Here is a 13,447-nt window from a genome sequence, read left to right as displayed (position 1 = left end):
AACCATTCACCTATATCTGTAATTTGTCATTCTCATCAGGAAAATTTCCAGACGCCATGAAAATAGCAAAGGTAATTCCCATTTACAAAAATGGTGAGAAATGTATGTTTAGTAATTACAGACCGATATCGTTGTTGCCACAGTTCTCAAAAATTTTGGAGAAACTATTTGTAAATAGATTAGATACATTTATAGATAAAAATAATATATTAAGTAGTAGTCAATATGGATTTAGAGCCAAAAATTCGACATCAATGGCCCTTATGGAACTGAGAGAACATATAACAAATGCTATTGATCAAAAACAATATAGTGCCAGCATTTATGTCGATCTAAAGAAAGCATTCGACACGATTGACCATAGCATTTTACTCAAAAAACTTATTAAATACGGGATTAGAGGGCCGGCATTACAGTGGATTTCGAGCTACCTGGAGAATAGAAAACAGGTTGTACAAGTACATGATACTAGATCCGAATTTTGTGAAATTACATGTGGAGTTCCACAGGGCTCAGTACTTGGACCAAAGTTGTTCATCTTATATGTAAATGATTTGGTAAATGTATCAGGGTTTTTCAAATGTATTCTATTTGCGGATGATACCACTTTTTTTTGTCAGGGCAATGATATAAAAGGGATGTTAAAAGAAATGAAAATAGAATTTATGCAAATACATAAATGGTTCAAACTTAATAAATTATCTTTAAATTTGGACAAAACAAATTATATGTTATTTACAAGGAGACAAAGAACTGTAAACACTCCATTTAAAGTTGATGGTGTAGAGATTTGTAGAGTTAGTGAGGTGAAATTTTTGGGTGTGATAATTGACGAGAAATTATCATGGAAATCCCATTTGAATTATTTAAGAACAAAATTAGCAAAATCAATTGCAGTGCTTTATAAAGTACGGGATTTTCTGAATGATCATGCACTATTTATGTTGTATAATGCACTAATTGTTCCACACTTGGTTTATTGTGTTGAGGTATGGGGAAAGGCATGTTATACTAGTACAAAATCTGTTTTTGTTTTGCAAAAAAGGGCAATAAGAGTTATTGCTCGAAAACATGGTAAATATCCAACAAATACATTATTTTGTAATTTGAGGTTTTTGAAATTCAATGATTTAGTTGATTATAATATTTTGTTGGTTATGTATAAGGCACACCTAAAAACATTACCCTTAAACATCCAAAAAAATTTTGAAAAGAGAGAGAGTGGTTATAACCTTAAGGGGACACAGATTTTTAAGAAACCTAAATTCAGAACTTGTTTGAAAGAACGATGTACTTCGATACAAGGAGTCAAACTGTGGAACGACCTGCAAAACGATGTTAAAAATGTTAAATCATTACACATGTTTAAAAGAATGTTAAAGATTGTTTTTTTGAAGAAGTATGAAATAGTATAAAGTCACAGTATAGTATTGTTCAGTTGAGATTGATGATTGACCTTGTTTCTTTGTTCTTTCTTTGTTTTCTTTTTTTGTCACATAAGACAAATCAAAAAAATTTTAGTTTTTTTTTTTTGTTTGTTTGTTTGTTTTTTGTTGTTTTGATCCATAGTTGAGAAAAAGGGGCAGATATTATAAGATTATTTTCTTCTTTCTGCTACCTTTCATTTCATTTTTAAATTATTTTATTTTTTTCTTTGTATTGTATTGTATTAAAAAAATTTTTTTTATTATTTGTATTGAATGAAATGAATAAAGATTTAATAAAAAAAAAAATAAATAAAATAAAAAATAATTAAATATGGTTAATAGAATTTGAAAACCTCATCCTTTGACATTTGAAATTGTTTTCCAGTTGTGTCAGACAAGTTTCTAAGCTCACCTTGTTCTATCTCAGACTCTTTATCAGCCATATGCTCAAAGTCGTGTATGATGGAGCTCCCGGCCAGGTGGTGAAACGTCTCGTTCCACAGCTCCTCGTGAACCTTTTCCTCACGTTCTCGGCCGCTTAAAAACGGCTCGATGTCAAAAACCACCTCCCACTTCATGGGTTTCCCACACAGCAATCCCGACACCACTGCTTTGCAGTCTCCTTTGTGATGGCTGGTGGTCCCCAGATGTGACATGTGGGTCTCTTGAGGGGTTTCTGCTTGACACATCTGATGGCCATATCCATCTGAAATATCAGAGAAGTAACATTTTAATGCATGAAAGGGGATTTAGGGATATACTACCTAAAATACAATATGTACATATATATATACACCTCATAGCAAAGGGGCCACAGAAGATGAAGTGGAACTCATTTTTATGCAACCATTTCAGTCAGAATAAATATAATTTTAACCACTGAAGAGCCAAGCCAGTAATTCTCACTCATTGTTGTAGTTCAGACATCAAAACTGCAATGGAAACATTGTTTTGCGTCACGAAGATCACATGATCAACAACCAAATGTTGCCACTGGCAACAATTTTGGGCTTTTAATAGAAATAAGTATAAATTCTGCCCTAAAATGACAGACTTAACAAGTGAACATGTTTTTGACACATTATCTGGCATAAAGAAAACATTTCCCATTAAACCAGAAAGGCTTTCTTTGTGTTCTCACCTGTGTCTCCAATGCTGCCAACAGAGGGGCTGTCTGTGGACGATCTGGACCCATCATCCCCAGCAAGGTTGCGAGCCACAGGCACCCCGGTGCCGTCGCTTGGCTGAGGGCCATCCTGTAGCTGGGGTTGGGGATGAAGCTCAGAGTCCTCCTCCTGCTGTGGAGGCGGCTTGTGACCGGTGCCAGGTCGCCCTCTGAAGGACGGGGCGCACAGACCAGCCAGCTGTGGCTAAAACCAAAAAACCCAGGTGGCATTAAAGCGAGATACAACATCAGCCCATTATTATTCTGATCATTTCTGTGAGCTCAAACAAGCTCTTTTTTGATAGTGTCATGGGATGTTTGAGCGGGAGACTCTGCTGGTAATTTTTAATTAAAGAAAAACAAATGCCCATAGCCTGAAGCCTAAGATTGGAAACTCACAGAGACTTGCTTAAGCATTCATATAATTTGAATTTTTCCAGTTTTTGTCCTGTTACAACCACAAATTTTAGTTTATAAAAACAATAAAAACTTATTTAAAATATAAATAAGATCTTAAGAACAAGACTATTTTCAGTACCTCGAAAATATGCACCATTTATTTTATTGTTTATCATATAAAGTCCAATAAAATACACCAAACGATGTGATTGCAACATGACAAAATGCAGAACGTGAATACTTTAGCACAGTATTTTCTTGATTTATCCGATTATCAAAAGAAACACAGAGCAGAAGCTCGCTGTGTGCCAAAACACAAATTAGTCAGATAAATGGAGGCAGTCTGACAGACGGATTGTTTATCCTCTTGAGAAGTTCAAATGCCCCAAGGTTTCCATGTCTCATGACCTCCTTTAATTCAAATAAAGATTTACTATATCTATTCATTAAGTCCGATTAAGCAAGGATTCTTCAATGGAATTTACCTGGAGCAGACACAGCATCCTCCTGTTAATTCTGTTTAGTCATGGCAACTTGATTCCTGAGTTATTCTAACCTAATTGTGATTCATTAATTTTGCCCTTAATTACTGAGAAGGACACGTTAGTCTCTTCTTGATTATACTCCAATCCAGACAGGGGTCAGGCAGCTCCCTTAGCTGCCAACTCTTTCTGAATCCAAATATCATTTTCTACTTGACAGTATGACGACTCTATCATTAGATAAATCCACAATCTGCTGCTTTAATTACATGCTAGCGCTTTATTTTGTGTGTAGGGACTTTAAACAAGCAGCACACACTAATCAGATGTAGGGAAAATGGTTGACCTGATTTAGTGGTAACTTTCAACGACAAGTTATACCTGGCAGTCGTTCTTCCAGTGCATTTCTTGCTCAGGGCTCATCTGGCCTGTCAGGTCCTGGACTTTGCTCCTCCGCAGGGGATTCTTGGGCACCACAGAGTTGGGGTCACTGGGAGTAAAGGATTTCTTTGCTGGGTTGTAGTCCATGAGCTGGTTTGTGCTGTATGCACGTCTCCTTGGTGATGTGTCATCTAAACGTGTTCAAAAATTTACAGTCACTACATTAGAAACCAATGTTATACTTATGTACCAATAATAATTTAGTCCTCAGGGTATTAACGCAAATTTCAGCAAATTAGTATATAGTCCCATACATAAGCAGGTATAAATTTATGCATGGTAGGGTCCCAAAGAAATTGACTATAAGTTCATAATTGAATATTATTTATAGTCATAAAAATATAAATATTTTTATCCTGTTGAGATATGAAGCAGGTAACTCATCCCGTTGAGTGGTTTTTGGCTTATTTGATTGATATTATATATATCAACACAACTCACTTAATTTGGATTTTACCAGAGTTGTATATAAAGAGTACCGGTACATGTCTCATGTCTACTCAGTACTTTAGACATTTTACCAAATACATTTTCACTCTTGAGTAATTTCTTGGATGGCTACTTTTAACTTTTGGAATAAAAATATGTTGAAGTAGTGCTACTTTTACTTGAGTGTGACTTTTGGGTACTCTGTCTACCTCTGTCTACGAGTAAACTATTGCTTAAAGTAAAAATTTCTGCACTTTATGATAAAAACCACACAGATTTAACAAACGAAAGGAAAACCGCTAGTGCAGTTCTTACCTGTGAGGTCTGGCTCTGTGATGACCAGGCCACTCTCTGTCATGGTGTCCTGGTAGGAGTCATGCAGCGTGCCGCAGGGTGCTTCCCAGTGGGACCCCTGACTGTCCGCTCCAGTCTTCCCCGCCTCCTCCTCTTGTGAGTGGTAAAACACCGAGCTGGCTGACTCAATGGAGCGCATCATGCTGTATCGCCTCCTTTTATCCTGTTGAGATGTGAAGCAGGTGACTCATCCTGTTGAGTGGTTTTTAGCTTATTTGATCAAGCAATTCACAAGGCTTCATTTATTTATTTTTCCATTCAGAAAATATTTGTCAAGGACTTCCACTCGGGATTTACCTTCAAACTGTTTTTGTAGTAGTAGCAATTTTACAAGACAGTTTGTAAAACAGAAAAGGTTGCTTTTCTGACCCACTGATAAATTAACCTAATTGTTACCCTTCAACAGGTGTCTTACAGATTTGGGGTTGTCGTGGTAACGGGTAGTGTCGCACACCACACTGTAGCCAATCAGACTGTCTCCTGGAAAGAGGAAGGTGTTGCCAACAGGGGAGAGCAGCACCTCTTTGGTTTCAGGAAAGAGCCATTCGATGGAAATGTCACTGAGTACCGGGGACATGGTTTTCTTCAGCGACTTTATCATCTGTGGAGTAAAGCCATAGAAATAACACAGCTTCCTTCTGATAGTTTCACAGAGGGGGTGGTGTCTCACATATGATGTCTTAATGGGTATCAGTAGCAGGCACTCGGTGTATTGAAATGGCTGCATAATGGCTCTCCGGTGGCCTTCAGAATAACTATAGATGTCATTATGAGTGACACTCCATGCTGGAAATGAGTACCTTGGGCTGCAGCCTCTCTCCATCAGCCAGGAATTCAGCTGTTCCTTTGGAAACAGCCGCCAACCCCTGCACCAGCCTCCGGCATGCATTTTGTCCAATGCCAAATGTGAAACATCTGCACAGAAACATTAAAGGCAGCACCTTCAAGGACAGATCAGGAGATTTTTCAGCATAGCAACAGATGTGCTCACAGGATGGGTGCACATTTCCATCAAAAATCAAAGACACAATGCACACAGAGTCTTGGAAAAATAGCTCAGCTCTTGAAGTTTTTTAGATTTTGCCACATTACAACCAAAAATCTTGATGTTTTATATGCAGTGGACCAAAATACATAGTTCCCAAACTTCTCAACAAATAAAATTCCAAAATAGTTTCTACAAATACAGGTGGAAATTAGCCTGGTAAAAACCAGCCCCTTCTTCTGTTTATTTTGTAGGATTTTCAAGACTCTCGGATATTGAGAAGTCATTGTTTCCTGGAAGCATGGACTCTGTTGAAGTTTTAAACGTTACCCTGTCGCTAACATTTGTCTGTGACCAGGGGCGGAGCTTCAGGGGGGGCCACAGGGGGCTGGGAGAATATGACTTCAGGTATCCAACCCTTTATCATGTCTGATGAGCGCTGGTGAAAGCGGGCGAGTATGGTGTATGTAGAATTATATAGAATGGTACCCCAGTAAATTATATGGTAGGCTGGCCCCAGTTGTTAATATTAATTCAGTATTTGGAAGCAACACGGACTGAACAAATTCTTTCACTTCCTCCATTGCCATTGCTAAAACTACAAACCAATTGCAATCATAAAACAACGCTGAAAAGTGATGTTCTCGATCACAACTTCTTCTTTTTGCAGATTAGTCTGGTAGAAAATCAATGTAGGCCAATGAGAGAAATTCCTTACAGACCAGTGAAGGGAGATGAGAATTGTCAGAGTAAATGTAAATGAATGCAAACTCCACTTTTTTTTATTTATTAAAAAAGGAAAATAAATTATGTATTATTCTCACTTCCACTTGTGATTATGCCTAAGGAGTATGAATGCTCCTGCAAAGGTTTGGAGTTCAAAGCATAATTTCATCTTTCATGAGGACTAAAGTTCCTCCCAGCTCTTACAATTGAGTGAAATATGTTTTTAGTTGCATAATACAGTCAGTATCTCAAAAATGGATGGGTCAGCTAATTGCATTGCACCAATACTCTCTTGAATTTTTAATGACATAAAGGATTGCTGATTAGAATGAGTGTGTGGCTTTCCATGCAGTTTAGATCCTGACTTTAGTCTTTTGGAGATTCATCCTTGTTTGATCTGGTCTCTGAGTGGCTGTGCTGATTTGTAAGCATAGAGCGATAATGACCCGGGAAGTGTTGATGAGTTGGCCGAGCTTTCCGCACATAATGCAATTATCCCGGGGCAGTCATCCATTAAAAGGGGAAGACAAAAGTCAATTATTTCCAGAAAACGACTCTGGACGGGGATTTCACAGCGTGAGTCTTAAATGCAAGCAGCAAAATAAAACGACTTCCTGGAACGCTGCAGATTTGTTGTGTCATGAGCGCTCCCTGCAAGTTGACAGATGGAGCTCACATGCTGGTTTCTTATGCCTTCATTCTAGCATTCGCGCAGCTTTGTTGTGGCTGAAAGCTGCACAGATGTTTCCTCCAGGACAGATTTGTGATGTTGGATGCTTAAAAGAGGTAAGACAGGCTCCATGTTCCCACATTTCATTTTAAAAGGATTACAGCTTTGTGGCCTGGTTTTCATTTCAACACCTAGATAAACCCACAGTAGTGATTTTATTTTGTAAATAAGCTGTTGATTTGTCTTGTGGAGCATTAGAAGATGATGTCTTAATTAATTTAAATCTGCCTTAGCTCTACGTTTTTAAATAGCATTACAAAATCGAGGAGCTAGTGTCTTGCAAAACTATTCACACCCCTTTAACTTATTCAGATTTTTATATTGATGTCTTACAACTAAGACATCAATATAATTTATGTTGATATTAAGTAATAACGCATAATGTTAAAGTATAAAGTAAACAACACATGGTTTTTGAAATGTTTTGAGAGTTAAAAAATTGGAAAAGTGTGTTTTTGTGCTTTGCCCCATTTATCCTGAAACCTCTAAATAAAATCCCCTGCAATCAATTGCCTTCAGAAAGACTAAACAGGGCTTAATTTTTTAGTACAAGTATTATTCTCGCTGACCTCAAAGGTTTTTCAGAGAACATTAGTGAACAAACTGCATTATAAAGAGTAAATAACAGCAAATGGAGATGTTTTAGTTTTAAAATTGTAATCCATATTTTCACCATCTCAGAGAGTACTGTCCAATCCATCGTCTGAAAATTTAAAATGTATCATGTAAACAGAAACCCAACGAGACATTAAATGTTTGCATTCACAGTTTACTATTAGTCATAAGGTGACAGAGCAAATATGTGGAAGAAAATCATCTGATTAGATGTAAGCAAAACCCTGTGTGTGGCCAACAATTTAACTACAGTACGCAAAACTTCTACTCAAGTAAGAGTAGCACAATTTGTAATATTTCTAAGTAAAAGTAAAAAGTATCTGTCCAAAATATCACTTAAGTAAGAGTAGAAAGGTATTTGGTAAAAAGGCTACTCAAGTACTTTGTACCTGATAAAAAAAAAATCTATCATTTAACATAAAAAAATTACATAATAAGACAGAACAAAATATAAAGCTATGTCAAAATGTTATTTTAAATACCAAAATGAAAATTATTCATATAAAAAACATAATTACAAAATAACAAAATCAGGCATAAGGAATATTTTTCCAAATCAGTTTCTTAAAAAGAAAATTATGAAACTAACAAAAACCACTGATATGTAGTTTTTGTTAAAATGTCTGGGTGTGCGTCTGGTGTGAAGTTTTGGTAAAAATAAGTTTGTTCTTCATTCAGTCAAGTTACAGTGGGTAGAGAATCCAGAAATTTTCCTCAAGTAAGAGTACCAATACTTCATAATAAAACAACCCAACTAAAAGTAAAAAGTTAAACATGGTAGTGGCAGCATCATGCTGTGGGTACACTTAGATTTTGACATTTATCATTTTTCATTTTTCTTTCTTCTAATTATACAACTGCCCACTGCCTTGTGTTTTGTGCAAGATCCCAAAGGAAGGTTGAAGTTTGTAACTGTAATGTGAGAAAATGTGTGAAAGTACAAAGATGTGTGAAGGTGTGAAGCACATTTTTGATCAAACATCAAGGTTTTTACAGTCCAAGACAGCTTTAACAAGAAAGCCTGATGTTATACAATATTGATAACATTTCCGACAGCATAACGTATTGATCTGAGTCATACAAGAAGATGTGTTGACGGTGATACTTGCCTAATGTAGCATGCGTGGCTGCGGACCAGCTCAATAACCTTGCCTGTGTTGCTGACGGCTCCGTCTGTGAGCAGAAAGAGCAGCCTGGGGTGACCGCTGAACGTGGGCTGCCTCACAATCCAGGTGAGCGGCGCCAGCATGTTGGTGCCCCCCATGTCAGCTCTCATCTTCCTGATATAATCACAAGCCTGCGCCAGGGCCTCCTGGATCATGAGGATAAGTAGGAGTTAGTGAAATATAGAATCCTATTCTCACAAAGAAGACGAAACAGAAACACCTCTAATCCCTTAGATACAACCGAATCCACTTTTTCAATTAACTGAATTAAAAACACCAAATCATTAATGATTAAAAGTTATGAGCGTAAAACACATTAAAGTAGAACAGAGAAACTGATGTCATGAAGAAATAAACATGTTCATCTTTTATGTAACAGACCTGGCCCAGCTCCTGATGTTTTATACATTTTTTCCTCCTTTATTGTGAGGTAAACAAAACTAACAAGAATAGATAAACAGACGAAAAGAGATACAAAAATATTACATATTAACTATGCACAGTACGGTATGTGTGTTGCTTGATATGGTAATTAAAATAATGCAATCATCAGGAATAAATTAGAAATAAAATAAGTTGAAAAATGCTAAATAAAATAAAATAATGCTCTTAGATGCAGTAATAATAATGATTGTTATTGCTATCATTATGTTTGTTATTACTATCATTATTATCATTAAATTATTATTAATTGTAGCAGTAAAAGTAGTATAATTAATAAAATTTGATAAACCAAAATGTGGAATCATACAGTGGTGCCCCCAAGAGGAGGGCAGGAGGTGCCATGCCCCCCTCTTGCAAAATGTTGGCCACAGTCTTTGCTTGGGTCACACAGGAGTACCAGTCATCCATCTTTTATAGGTAACAATATTTTGAACACTGACAACAGTCCAGGAAAGTCAGCATGTCGGTTTGCAAAAATAAATAGCCTGATTCATGGTTGCTATTACTAAAATAAAAATCAAGAGACTTAACTTGCTAACATAAATTCATCAACCTCTCAACACACATTTTATCAGAGAAATAAGCCATCAGCGCTACAACTCTAATTTAAAGGTGTTTATTTTGTATGAAAGAGTGCAAAATCACTTCTACATAAACTGCTGTCTCATTTGAGCTTCAGACCTGAGTCTAGCATTTCACCCATTGTAACAAAAACTATGCTAGCACACAGTCATCCAAGCTAGAAGTTTGCACTTGTTGATTTAGATCTTAGCACTGATGTTAATGCCATTGATCTGCTCTCTTCTCTGCAGACTGGATTTGTGTCACTGGGATTAAAGAAACAAAAGTCTCCTCATTAAATTCATGTCGATAAAACAGATTGGAAGCAACTGACTCCAACTGTGTGCAAGACTTCTATTGAGAATGTACATCATGAAAATGTTTAACCTTCTTCTAAGTTATTTAATTTAGCCCCAAACTGTACTCTTCTTTAAATTCTCAGAAAAGACCGGTTGTCATTATGAAGGTTTTTATCTTTTAGGATTCATATCTCCTCTGTTATCATCCTGAATACATTTTAAAATATTCTAACAAACTGTTTACACCTGAATTGTTGAACCACGACTTTGTTTCAGGTAATTGAAGTACATGCCTGCATTGTATACTCTTACCTCCTCGTAGTTCTGGCTGGTTGTGAAGAGTGATTTGAACATGGATCCAAATCCAACGATGTTAAAAAGGCAGCCAGGCACCAAACTCTTCAGGATAACCACCATGGCGTCCTGGAAGAGAAAATCGAGAGCCAATTTGGATTTTAAAACTAAAAACTGTCACCACTCATCTGCGAATGTTGCACTGATAAGTGAACAGCATCACACCTTGTCATTTCACCAATCACTGCCTCTTCACCAGCTCAAGGGCAGTTTCTGAAATAATACCACTTACCTCCACTTTCATTCAGGTGAGCAGCGTCAAGGCTGCATTGATTCAAACATGAATACAACTCAGAATTCAATTGCATTTAGAAAAGGAAAGAAAAAGAGCTTCAAAGAGGAAGGTTCCACTTTTTTATAAGTATCTTTTAAAAGATTTGTGGAAAATTGTCATTATATCTGTCAAACCCACTCAGAATGACCATGAGCCCAGACAGTGTGATGTCTGACAGATCCAATAAAAGATCAAATGTGAGTTTGTTTTAAAAAAAAAAGAAAGAAAAAAAACGGCTGCTGGCATCACCAGTCAAATAACATAAATGTTTAAAGAAAGCCACATAAATAAATAAAAGTTGCAGAATTCCTCGAGTCTGGTTGAGAATATTCATTAAACATGATGCAACCTAACAGAACCTGCTAACAAACTGGAGGGATGGAAGGACAGACAGTATAATATCCATAGACCACAGTTTTACACACCTAAAATCCCCCCTTTAAGCCTAAAATTGGCCTTCAGTTAAGCTGCTTTTAAAAATAAATTATGTGTTGATAACATAATTATACAAAATCAACCTTGATAAGTCAGAGTCAGAGACACAGGAAGTATTTGTATGTAAATAACAGGAGCTAATAAAACAAGATGACATGTCAAGCTGAGGTAATAACACCTTCACACGGTGGATGTTGAGTCCGCTCATGCTGCCGCTCCTGTCAATAAGGAAGATGAATTCGCCGTGAACTTTCCTCAGGTCTGAGCAGATGGATTTGAGGTTGGGACAAAAGTTCAACATGACCACGGGGTTGTGGAGGATGTCCTTATGCAGCCGTCTGTGAATGACGTCTACCTGGATGAAGAAGCGGAGCAGAATGATAAATAAATTACTGGGGAGATAATGAACTTGAGAGGATTTGCAGAGAATTCAATACAAAATGCACAAGTGATCAGATTGACAAAACACATCAATTATTGAAAACGTGCAGGAAAAAAAATCAGGCAGAATGAGCCTCGCCTTTGGAGTGTTTCCATAGAAACCCATTTTTATGGCTAAGTGCTCTTCCCCTCCAGTTTAGGTCTGCTGGTCACTTAATAGTCTCATCATCAAAGCTTGATGTGAATGGCCCCATGCAGAGATAATCGCAGAACTCAACCTAGACCCAGAGCAACAAGACTGTCTTTTATGATCAAAGAGCCTAGATGTACACAATACAGCAGAGATGTCAAAAGATTTCTTCACATTGACCAGAATTGTCTGGTCAGAATTATTACCAAAGAAAATTATCATTTCTAAACCAATTTACAATCCTAAAGAAATTCTATTGCCCTTTTTTACCTGCTTAGCAACAAACTAAGCACACAATTATTTAAATACACAAAGTAGTTTGATGTTTTTGCAAAAAAAAAAAAAGGAGTGTATAAACCGTGTCACAAAATTTAAAAAGAAATTTGCATGTATGCTTTATTAAAAAGAAATTCAAGTTGCAAATTTTTGGAGGCTCAAATTTAGCTATAAAACAAGATCACATTTTGGATAAAATTGTGGTGTATTTAGGCACATTTAATAAATAAATTAAAAGCGGATTCTGGTTAAATCAGAGTATAGGTTGCAGAGTAGTTGTGTTCCTGTTTACTATGAGGGTAAAGGAAATTCAAAAAATTATTAACAATCAATCAATCAATCAATCAATCAATCATTTATTTATTTATGTAGTGCTTTACATAACCAGACCAAAGGGCCTTACAGGATCAAAAAGAATATGCAAGACATAGCAACAGGTAAATACAAAATACACAGCAAAGTGATGCAGAATGAGCAAAACAAAACCAAAAGTGTGACCACACATTTAAGTAGTAAAAAAAAAACAACAGATTTTTACTTCGTATTGCATCAAACATTTTCCATTATAAGAATATCTTAACTTGTTTGTAATAATTTTGTCCTAATTAAAAAGAAAACATCTGCAGTACAGTATGTTGATTAGCAGATGTGTAGGAGTTGGATATACAGTACAGACCAAATGTTTGGACACACCTTTTAATTCAATGAGTTTCCTTTATTTTCATGACTATTGACATTGTAGATTCACACTGAAGGCATCAAAACTATGAATAACACATGTGGAAATATGCACTAAACAAAAAAGTGTAAAACAACTGAAAATACCCCTTATATTCTAGTTTCTTCAAAGTAGCAACCTTTTGCTGTGATTACTGCTTTGCACACACTCTGCATTTTCTTGATGAGCTTCAAGAGGTCGTCACCTGAAATGGTTTTCACTTCATAGGTGTGCCCTGTCAGGTTAATAAGTGGGATTTCTTGCCTTATTTTTTTATTTTCTTTATTTTCATGACTATTTAGTCATGAAAATAAAGAAAACCCATTGAATTAGAAAGGTGTGTCCAAACCTTTGGTCTGTACTGTATGTACAGCAATAAATCAATGTAATGCCTGAAGAAATTAATAGCTTCTTATGTTACTGTAAATTAGAGCCACTCTTCTTGTCTGATTAACACTGGTTTCTGATTAACACCCTTCTTTAAAGGTCCTGTGTCTTTAAGGTTTCTTCCCTAAAGAGCCTTTCCCTCTGATTGAAGGAGCCTTGACAACAACTAAGGCACTTCAGGAAGTGGAGGAGCGCTTTCCTGTGTGTTC

The 13,447-nt window shown here is 36.5% G+C and overlaps 1 protein-coding gene across 3 annotated transcripts in view; it reads right to left on the bottom strand.

Annotated features, from left to right (window-relative positions):
- Positions 1-13,447, bottom strand: part of vwa5b1 (von Willebrand factor A domain containing 5B1) — a 37,101-nt gene that overhangs the window by 10,324 nt on the left and 13,330 nt on the right. For all 3 annotated transcript variants that reach the window (XM_028011613.1, XM_028011615.1, XM_028011614.1), the window contains exons 8-16: positions 11,465-11,641; positions 10,536-10,646; positions 8,863-9,065; positions 5,498-5,612; positions 5,113-5,298; positions 4,659-4,860; positions 3,855-4,045; positions 2,569-2,797; positions 1,840-2,133 (exon numbers count right to left, since the gene is read on the bottom strand). In XM_028011613.1, the coding sequence (XP_027867414.1) occupies positions 1,840-2,133; positions 2,569-2,797; positions 3,855-4,045; positions 4,659-4,860; positions 5,113-5,298; positions 5,498-5,612; positions 8,863-9,065; positions 10,536-10,646; positions 11,465-11,641 (1,708 nt within the window). The remainder of the gene's footprint in view (positions 1-1,839; positions 2,134-2,568; positions 2,798-3,854; positions 4,046-4,658; positions 4,861-5,112; positions 5,299-5,497; positions 5,613-8,862; positions 9,066-10,535; positions 10,647-11,464; positions 11,642-13,447) is intronic.

Source organism: Xiphophorus couchianus, chromosome 24, assembly GCF_001444195.1.
Source record: "Xiphophorus couchianus chromosome 24, X_couchianus-1.0, whole genome shotgun sequence".
Taxonomy (NCBI): Eukaryota; Metazoa; Chordata; class Actinopteri; order Cyprinodontiformes; family Poeciliidae; genus Xiphophorus; species Xiphophorus couchianus.
This window is presented reverse-complemented; position numbering and strand designations above follow the sequence as displayed.